Below are 9,696 nucleotides of genomic sequence, written 5' to 3' on the forward strand. Positions count from 1 at the left end.
AGCATTGAAATGAAACTACAGGACAAGAAGATCATGTAATGGAGGGGGAGTAAGGATGGCTTAGAGCTGTTAGGGCAGTTTCTACCTGCAGATTCTGAAATTGCTCACATCTGAGAAGCAAGACGTAGAATATTTTAGAGTATTATACTACTTACTACAGTACTGCCTAAGAAATACTTAAATGTATTCACCTCAGATCAGCAGCTATACCTTATCCTAAGCTTTATATGAGCATAGTAAATCATACGTGACTTTGGAAATGGTACAGAAAATTCCAGGTGTCTGGCTTTGTACTTCATCCTGTCCCAAAGTGGACTAGACTGACTTAGATTGGGATGATCAGTACCCTAAGAAAGGGGATGTTCAACAGTGCCGTGATATGGGGATACGTATTTCTTGATTAGTTTTAAGGTTTTTAATTTTTACTCGCAAGTCTTACGTTTATGTTGAAATCCTTGGCATTTCTGTTTCTGGTGTTGATTGCAGTTGTGTTTCGAGCAGACTTCTTGCTGGGTAAGCATTAATGTGAAAGGATAATTTCATCATCTCTGTTTTAATAGCAGGGTTCATCAGCCTCAAACATAGCACGCTCTGTAAAAGATCAAGCACTGCCCCTGCTTATGATACGATGATGTTTTTCAGTGCTGAACCTTTAATAATGGCATTCTTTGTCACAATGCAAGCACAGTGTAGTTGTTGTAGCTTACCTTTCAGGAAGTCTTTTGATGGGTTCAGGAGGCTGTTGATTTGTTTGAGCCTTTTGACTGAGGATTCTCTTCTGTGAATAAGCTTAGGACATTGAAGCCATGTGTCAAAATAAAAGCAAAGAGAAGGAATGTTATATACATCTAACATCTTTCTCTGGGTAGCATAAAACTTAACTTTGCAACACTACTGACTAAGAATTTGAACATATTAAGGATTTATGTAAATGCGACCAAAACATTTCCTTGCCTTCCCTTTTTGGGTTGAGTTTAGCTCTTTAACAAGTGATGTGCAGATTTCTATTGTATTTCTTAACTTCAAAAGACTCCAGGAGCAAGTGTCACATAATGACATAATCCCAGTCCTAATAATGATATCAGTACCACTTTGATGCAGTTTTTCTCTCTTAATAGAGAAATAGCTCACCTGCACTTTCTGCTCACTGTTGAAAACTAGAAACTTTCCTGCCTTCAGTAGTAAGTAGTAAGTACGAAGTCTAACAGAGAAGTGACTTTAGAAGCTGGATGTTCTATGTATTAAAAACCAGGCAGTCCTTGACTTTGGTGTATGACACACGATTACAGTACAGAGCTGATATTTCCTTTTAATACTTGTTTGTTTAATACTTGTAGCTAGTAATGAAAAGGTTGGCATAATAATGGCCAGTTTTAATGCTGTTCTGTGTGGCACTGGAAAACTGGAGATGTTACTGTTGATAGTGAAATATGGGACTTGTCAAAAAGCAGTACAGAAGGCAGCACAAAGAATTAAACTTGTGTAGGTGTGTAAATGTTGGGTTTGCTCACTTCACTCCAGGATCTGCACTCGTGCTGTTTAGCTGAAGTGCTGTAGCTTGCTCGTGCTGAATGAAATTTAGCCTGATACATGTACTATGTATTGTATATTTTTGCTCTTAAAAATCTGGCTCGTAATGGAAAATGATTTCAGCAATGTGTCATACTTACAAGTTGAACCAGAGTTGTTATTTCCATGTGGAGCACAGGACTGAACAGACTCCTGGTAATTCATGAATTTAAATGGATTTGGGCTTTCTCTGGAGCATCTGCATTTAAACCCTGAAAACAAAGACAGATCATTGAACAATTGGAATGATGTAAAGAACAAAACTTTGTGTAGGTTTTGGTATCTTTGCAATCTTTATACCTTTCCTCTCTCTATGTAGTCTTGTATGGAGTATTTTGTGACTTCCACATTTCACAAATTCTTCAGTTTGTGAACCATAAGAATAATAGGCTGAGAGAGCTTCTGAATCACTGCCTAAAATCCAAAAATACAGGAAAAACGTGAAATACCAGAGGTTTTGGCTTGCATCTCTAAGTCATATAACTTTAGCTAAATAATTTAAGCCCTTCACAGTCAGTAACAATTCTGCAGTTTGAAGTATTTTTCCATCTACTTTACAGGTGGCCTCTAAGTTGTTAATGGCCTTCAGCTCTAACTGAAAACCTCAAATGCACATTTTTGCTGTTATTTTCAGTGCTAGAACTGAATAGTAGGTAGGAAAACAGTTCTGATCTTGGTGTCTTGTTGCTACTTACTCAGATTTGTATCTGATAAATCAGTTGGTTTTCTTAGAAAGAAGATGGTTTGTATTCCAGTTTTCCTTTCCTGGATGTTATTTCTTGGAGCATGAAAATGGAATGGTATCTCAATTAGATTATAATACCTTTATGATGAGCCTTACCAATGTATTAATGATTGATAGCTTAACTGAGAAGTGAACAGATTTACTTACAGGAAGAACTCTTATCACTCTCACCGACCCAAGAAGGTGGCAAATAGAAGCTTAAATTAAAAGATAATTGCAAAGCCATGACTTCTTGTTCAAGGATACATTCTGACAGAAAGACTCTGCCTTATCAGAGCTGTTAAGCATAGCCTAAAATAATGACACTCTTTTGAAAAACAGCCCAGTATAAAATTCTCTGTGTAGAGATTCTTACACATGCTGTATCAAGATATTATCCATGGTAAGGATGATATGGTTTCTTAGTAACTGAGCTATTGAGGTTTCAGTTTTGCAGCCTTTGGGGATCTGGAGGAATATTTGTAATGTACTTTCTGACAGAACAAGAGTGAAGATGATAGTTAGCAGTATTTGATATACGTATTTTCACTTATGGTATTCCTGCTCATGGAAAAGTTTCTAAGACTGATCTGTTTTTCCTTCCCTGACAGAGGGAGAAGAAAGCAAGCTAAATGAATTTTACTAGGTAAGTATTAGCATCTACTCAGTAAACAGTCCGTCAGCATTTTTCTCTTATGCTTGCCTTCTTTAGCATACTAGCATGATGATGATTATCTTCCATGCTGAATGTTGTTATAAGAACTAACTTTGGATGGAGATTTTGGAAATTTTTAAAGCCCAAATGAGCCACAGGGAACTATTTTAGCACCTTGATGAATTTGTAAATGAAACTTGACTGATTGACCCTTGCACTTAAAATATATATGGAGGTACCAATGTGCTCTCCTTTCAAGACTACCAGATCAGTTCGTTACAAATATTTGAGGTTATTGTTGTTGTTGCTGAATGCTTTGCTATCATCTATCACTAAAAAAAAAGAGTAAATTTATGTTCGTACTTTATTAAACTGAGTTTGTGTTGTTTAAGCTTTATATGGTTTAGGTGGGCTACTTGAAAAGGGAAAATAATCCTGTCTTTAAAAAATAAATGGATGGATGTTATTCCCTTTCTCCAGTGGTCTCATATCTCATATCGTATGTGATGAACTGCTAATAATTCAGAAAACAGATCATCCTTGCATTTCATACTTATCAGAAGAATACTCAGTGAGCGGAGTCCAGAATAGAAGCATACTGTGCACATGCAGCTATCAGTTCATTTAGCTGAAGAGAAGTGTCTGTACCTGGCCAAAACACAAATGCTTACCCCTTCATACTCTCTTCACTGGCACTATATTTTGGACTTAATGTACCCTGAGTATGGAATCCAAGACCTTCAGCCTCGTATTTTCCTTCAGGTGGAGAGAATCTCTGTTGTGCACAGATGGTAAAACAAACTGGTGTTTTGTTCATATTACTGTACACATCACACAGTGTGAACAGAAGCATCAAGTGTACATCAGTTCTGCACAGCTTCTGGCTGTCTAGTTGCCATCAGATCTACGGTTTGGTCCATTACCTTTCTCATTGTAAAGGAAACTGGAAAACTTAGGAATACTTCTTAATCTCTAAAGTTGGAATGCAGAACATTGTCATGTAGTGTTGAAGATTAACACATATTCATCTCCTTCTGTTATTGCTTGCCTACAAAACCTTGTAATTTTAAGGCAATTGCCTGTGGATGTTTGCATTCTGAGCAGGTAATAAAAGCAGGCTAGTAAACATAGCTAAGTCTTTCCTAAGAGAAGCTTCATCACATGGTTTCAAAATACTCTGTCCCTTCCATTTTTTTTTTCTTTCAAAACTAATCCAAGTTATATGACTGTAGCATCTCCAAAGCTGAGCTTTCACACTGTGCAAAAACTAAAGGAAAAAATATTTCATAAATTATCTGCAAGATGAATACGTTCACCTAAACTAGAATGAATATGAGAACTTGTCATACCATTTCACTTGAAGAACACTTGCTTGCTAGCAGACAGCTTTTTCCCAGAGGATCCATTTCTCTTCTGTAAGTTGATTCAGCTCTCTTCTGTAACCTTAATTGGTTAAGAGGAAAACATTTGATCTCATGAGATGCTTGCAAAGGAGCACAGGTACTCTGGAGTTGTTTGAAGTTTTGGTGGTTAATTATGTAAACATGTGTGTTCTTTTTAGTGTAAAATCCCACACAAATATAAGCAAATGTTTTGTTGTGATCCTGTGTTGTATCTAGTCATTCATATATTGAATTAGCGTGGCTGCAGTCTGTTTTATACAGAGGTATGATGTAACTCTTAGCTACTAATGATGGTGGTAGTGTTTTGGCTTCAGAGTAGGAGAGCTGGCCCCGAAGGAATTCTTAGGGTTCTCTGAGAAGTTGCGTCTGGGAGCACTCCACCTGCTTTCAGCTATTCCAGCCATCGTCACTTTCTGTTCTAATCAGCATATGATTACAGAACAATTTTTTGTGCTAATTCCAGTAGTTGTGTAAGTTTTTTGTACTTACGTATGAATCCGAAGATGGCACCTTTCACATTGTAAAGAGAAGCGGGTGTTTTTCTGCAGGGTTACAGAACTTGTCTGGCTTGTATTTTCTCCTTCATTGTTCTTGGGAAGAAATGCATTTTCTTCAGGAGAGTCAGTAACACTTGAAAGTGCTGAGCTCTGTACAAATTAACCCCAGGACAGCAGTTTTCAGTCAAAGTATTTCAAGTAGATGACTTGTACCAGCCTGCATTATCTAATTATGTCTTACTTGAGATTCAGAGGAAAAAATGACTTCTAAGATATGGAGTATGATATAGACTAAGATATGGAGTATGGAGATATTTATCTTTTGTTTTGTAGAGAGCTAATTAGATTTTTTTTTCCCCATGTGTTTATGATCCAGGACAAAATATTACTATGTTTAACAGTAAACTCCATTTTCTGTAGCAGAATATTTAGTTTTCTAGCATTTCTGCAGTTCAAAAATCAGGGACAAAGTCATCTTTCTTCCAGCTGAATTGCAGTTGTGGATTTGCAGAACCAGGCAGCTCTGTATATCTTAAAATAGTTTGCTCTTTCCCCCCCCCCCCCACTTTGAAATGAATGTTTTTGAAGCTAACACTTAAATTATTCAGTGCAGCTGCATTTATACTAAGTTTTTGTTGCAACTAATGAGAAATTAAGCTACAACTTCATGCAAGAAGTTTTTCCAAAGTAACATGCTATCCAAAAGCATCATGCTTTTACAAATGTTAGAGGAGAACATGCATTAACCACACTGATTTTCTGCAGTAGAATGGAGTAATGCAGTCTTTAAATGATTAAACTCAGTTACCTCCCAAAGACGATAGGATGAATGGGCAGATCCACAGGAAGTAAGCGAAGGAGCCCATCTGTGCTTGCTGCCGTCAGCTTGTTCTTGGATGTCTTCAAGCAGCGTGCCAAGTCTAAATATTTCCCCTTCTACTTTTCTAAAATCAATCACAATACACAGCTAATTAAACTTCTGTTTCTTACTATGGCAACCATATTTGGCATTGCAATGAACAGTTAATAGAGGGAAGAAGGAAATGGAGTTCACTGAGTCTCTTTTAAATGCTTGAATTAATCAAATAGATATCCTTGTTATAACAAGGATATGTAAAGCATGAGATGGATTTCGGCCAAGTACCTTCTAGCTTACCCTGTGTAATGTTAAGATAATGATTTCACCTCTGAAAAGCACAAATGGCTGAAGTAATAGTGGTTAGATGCTTTAAAACATGGAAAATATGCTGATGAAGTACTTTGTGCTTATCTTCAAACCTTTCAGGATCAAATTCTCCAATGCCGGTAGACTTGTCCTTGTAGCACTGCAGCTGTAAGTTACGATGCTCCTCTCTAGCAGTTAAATAATTCCTTTCCAAGGCATCAAGGTGTGTTTTCAATTGATTTAGAACCTTCAACAATAAGTTCAACAGTAAATGATGTTACTGTTAGTAAGACATACTAATATCTACTTTTGCTATGTGAGACAGATGTATCGGCAGTGATATTAGTAAGAATTTTGCTGCAGCTCTCAATTTTATCTATAGCTATCCAGCATGCTGTGATGCTTGGTTATTTAGAAGTAAAATACTCAATCACGCTTCAGATGTACCACCCTACTATCATAGATAGTGATTTCTATGCCAACTTAAGGCCTTTCACTAAGTACTTCCCAACTGTAATCTTTAAATTTAAGAAATGAGCCTCTTACTGAGCTCCTCCATTTTTGCTTCTTAAACTCAGTTTAAATCTGAGACTCAGATCAAGATTATTTTTAAAGGTCTGTCTGAGAAAAGCACTGAGTACCCTGCCAGGAAAACTGAAGTCTGTTAGCCAGCTGAAGTACACTTCTGATAACTGAACAGGTGGTAATTTACCAGATAATCTTCTTGTAAGAGAGATGTCTCTCTGGTCATGTGTTTAGAGAAGTCTTCCACCTGTAAGAGAAAACACCAGACTTATATATTGTTTGTTAAAAACAAACGCGCCATACTACTGTAAAACTTAAGAATCAATGTGAAATAGATACTGAAACAGAGCTCTTTACTTTCGTTTTTAGTTGATCTGTCTGATCCTTTAGTATTTGAGACATCTTCTCTCCTTGTGTTGTTTCGGGCAGTAAATTAGAAGCATTTAAACAGCGTATTTCTACTGTGCGAGTTGCTGGAAGTGCTGATGTTGTTGTCCCACACGGCAGTCCTACAAAATGCAAGAGAAAATGTGTTAGTTAGACTGCTTGCCAAAACCTTCCACCCAAAAGTGCTATTGGTTTACTTGAAATTAGTTTTTCACGCTTACTTGGTTCAGACAAACCATGTGCAGGCTGTAGAAGGACACAGGTGTTTGCTGTAGAGTCCTCAGGGGCTCCTGAGTAAATGGCAAATCCTGCATTTGGAAAACCCGACTGAGGAAGTATCTGTCAAAGTGAGAATCTTGGTTAGAGAAAAATCACACAGAATGCTCTGGACAATACCAAGTTTAGAAATGTGTAGGACAGCTTTCTGAAGTTAATGGGAAGTTTGTTATAACCGCACCATACAATTTGCTTTGATTTTGGTTTGCGTAGTATCTCATTGTGCATGTACTGAAATATGCAACTCAGGGTTCTGAAAATCTGAATTTAAAAACTTGTGTAAATGGGAAGTATATTATAAAGGTGAGAAAATAGTTCAGAGCCTTGGAAATAAGAAAATGAAATGAGAGTCTTCTTGGGAGGACTTCTGTATCTGATGACTGTATCTCAGGAGATCAGTAGGATTCTTGATGGCAGCGTGCTGCATTCACATCTAAATATACCATCAAGAAGTAATAGGGAAAAGTATTAGAAGTTGTTCCATCCTGAACAGGTTATGAAGGGATAAGCCCAGGAAAGGACTTAAGCATCTGTATAGCTCTGTGAGTGAACTCAGTGGCAGGGCATGGCATTAAGAAGTGCTTATCTAATTACCACAAATCTTAACAGGAAGTTACTACTGTAAGAGAAATCTTAAAATTTGATGTAAGACAAATCTCCTTATGGAGCAAAACCTTCAGAAATAAAGTGACCTGTCAGGGGATGCTGGGCTGAACAGCTGGAGAGTGTTTGTATTCTTCAATGTAAGAACAGGCAGGGGATTAAAAATGTTTCAAGAATAAATTCCCATTTACACTACTTCCAGTGAATGACAACGTTTCTGTATAACAGTGGAAATAACTGCTTAGAGTGAACTTCCTAATGATTTGCCAGGATGATTTGCCATCAGAAACAGCACAGCAGAGCACTGTTAATTGGTAATGAAAGCTCCATGGGGATTCTGCCTCACAGAAGTTTGTCCACGTGCCTATTGATAGTGGTACGCTTGCCCTGCTGATGGCTGTTGAGTGCCTGCATGAACCAGGCACAGTGAGAGGTGACCTAACACAGAATACCTTTTTATTATAAGCACTGCTCTTTACTTTTGTGTTAAGACTTCGCTAAATTCTTAAAGCATCTTAATTACCTTTCGCTGCTGGGATGGTTCTGGAATGCTCATTTCTTCCTGATTTTCTAGGACGTTGTTGCCAGTTACTGATTGATTTAGCAGTCTGGGGAAGGGTTTTGTTCTTTTAATGGTGGGAACTGATTTCTTATTCTCACTCATTTCTGGTACTTTCATTTCTGAAGTGACTTCATTATGGCCTTCCTGACGACTCTGAACTTCACCTTGGTCTTCTATGAGCTCATGAGAAGAAACTGATTTCTTAAGCATGCGTCTCTGTTCTGTGTTTTGAAAGATATTCACTGCTTTGAGCCTTTGTAAGTGGTGTTCTTCAAACTTGGCTGCCTCTTGTTCACCCGTTGAAGGGCCTTTGACACGTTCAGAAGTCTCATGTTTGTTTGTGGCTTCGTCAATACTTTCAGTCAGGGATGTTTCTGGTATAGTCTCACGTTCAATAAACTGCCATGTGCTCATCAACTCTCCCATAGGAAAATGACGCAGAAGGACATGGGACATGTTTGAGTGACTCGGAGGGTCTGTGCCATCTGGTTGGCTACCACCAGCTGGTAATGCCTGTGTGAAGGACACTTCACTTCCAGCTATTCCAGCTTTACTTCTGACTGTCCTGATGGTACCTGTGTTACAGTCAAAGGCACCTTCATCTTGTACATGAATGTCATCATTTGCTGATGCGTTTCTGTTATCTCCAGAGCAGGGTAAGTTTAAAGAATCAGAAATACACACGATACAAGTGCAGCCATTCAATTGATCTGACTTGCTGTGATATTTGCAGGCTATTCCCCCATCTCCATCACAAGGTAAATCATCTTGTTCTGCGTCCGTTGTGTCTGTGATGTAGCTTAATTCATTTGAAACTGAACAGCTCATTGGGGCTTCCACCCATGGGCTGGGTGCACTGAGATGGTGTCTGTGCTGCTATGGAGACCAAGAGGGACAGGTGCCAAAAGTGCTGTGAAAGGAGAATGGAGTGCAGTGCAGGTAAGCGTGGGTTATTCTTTCATAGTCCTCCTGCTGATAGGAGACCAGGGTGCTAATGGAAGGTAACGAAACTTGCGCTATAGCAGCTCTGCGAGAAGAAAACGCACTCACCGCCCCGGCCCGCTGCTCCCCGTTATTCGGCTTATTCCTCATCCCCCAGCAGCTCACGCTCGGTGCATTCTGGCAGCAGAGCGCTGCGCTGTGCCGGGAGCTGCGGCAGAGCTGGATCCCTTCGTACCAGCGGGCAGCGGCAGCAGACAGATAGAACCTCACAGCTCCCTGCTCCCGAGCTGCGTCTGCTGCTCCCACCCGCGCCGTGCGGTGCCACCTGCCGCTCCGGCTGCGGGGCTCAGCCTGTGCCCGCCCCGTCCTGCCGTGCCGTGACTCCCAT

At 39.2% G+C, this 9,696-nt stretch overlaps 1 protein-coding gene across 1 annotated transcript in view; it reads right to left on the reverse strand.

Moving 5' to 3' along the window:
• The window catches only part of AKNAD1 (AKNA domain containing 1), a 20,458-nt gene extending 11,000 nt beyond the window's left edge, over positions 1–9,458 (reverse strand). Inside the window, exons 1-15 of the mRNA XM_015869337.2 lie at positions 9,417–9,458; positions 8,328–9,242; positions 7,147–7,264; positions 6,896–7,047; positions 6,726–6,785; positions 6,127–6,260; positions 5,657–5,792; positions 4,841–4,998; positions 4,298–4,391; positions 3,620–3,723; positions 2,265–2,347; positions 1,870–1,983; positions 1,671–1,781; positions 708–789; positions 440–509 (exon numbers count right to left, since the gene is read on the reverse strand). Of these exons, the coding sequence (XP_015724823.1) occupies positions 440–509; positions 708–789; positions 1,671–1,781; positions 1,870–1,983; positions 2,265–2,347; positions 3,620–3,723; positions 4,298–4,391; positions 4,841–4,998; positions 5,657–5,792; positions 6,127–6,260; positions 6,726–6,785; positions 6,896–7,047; positions 7,147–7,264; positions 8,328–9,242; positions 9,417–9,458 (2,373 nt within the window). The remainder of the gene's footprint in view (positions 1–439; positions 510–707; positions 790–1,670; positions 1,782–1,869; positions 1,984–2,264; positions 2,348–3,619; positions 3,724–4,297; positions 4,392–4,840; positions 4,999–5,656; positions 5,793–6,126; positions 6,261–6,725; positions 6,786–6,895; positions 7,048–7,146; positions 7,265–8,327; positions 9,243–9,416) is intronic.
• Between the last annotated feature and the right edge of the window lie 238 nt (positions 9,459–9,696).

This window comes from Coturnix japonica, chromosome 8 (genome assembly GCF_001577835.2).
Source record: "Coturnix japonica isolate 7356 chromosome 8, Coturnix japonica 2.1, whole genome shotgun sequence".
Classification (NCBI taxonomy): domain Eukaryota; kingdom Metazoa; phylum Chordata; class Aves; order Galliformes; family Phasianidae; genus Coturnix; species Coturnix japonica.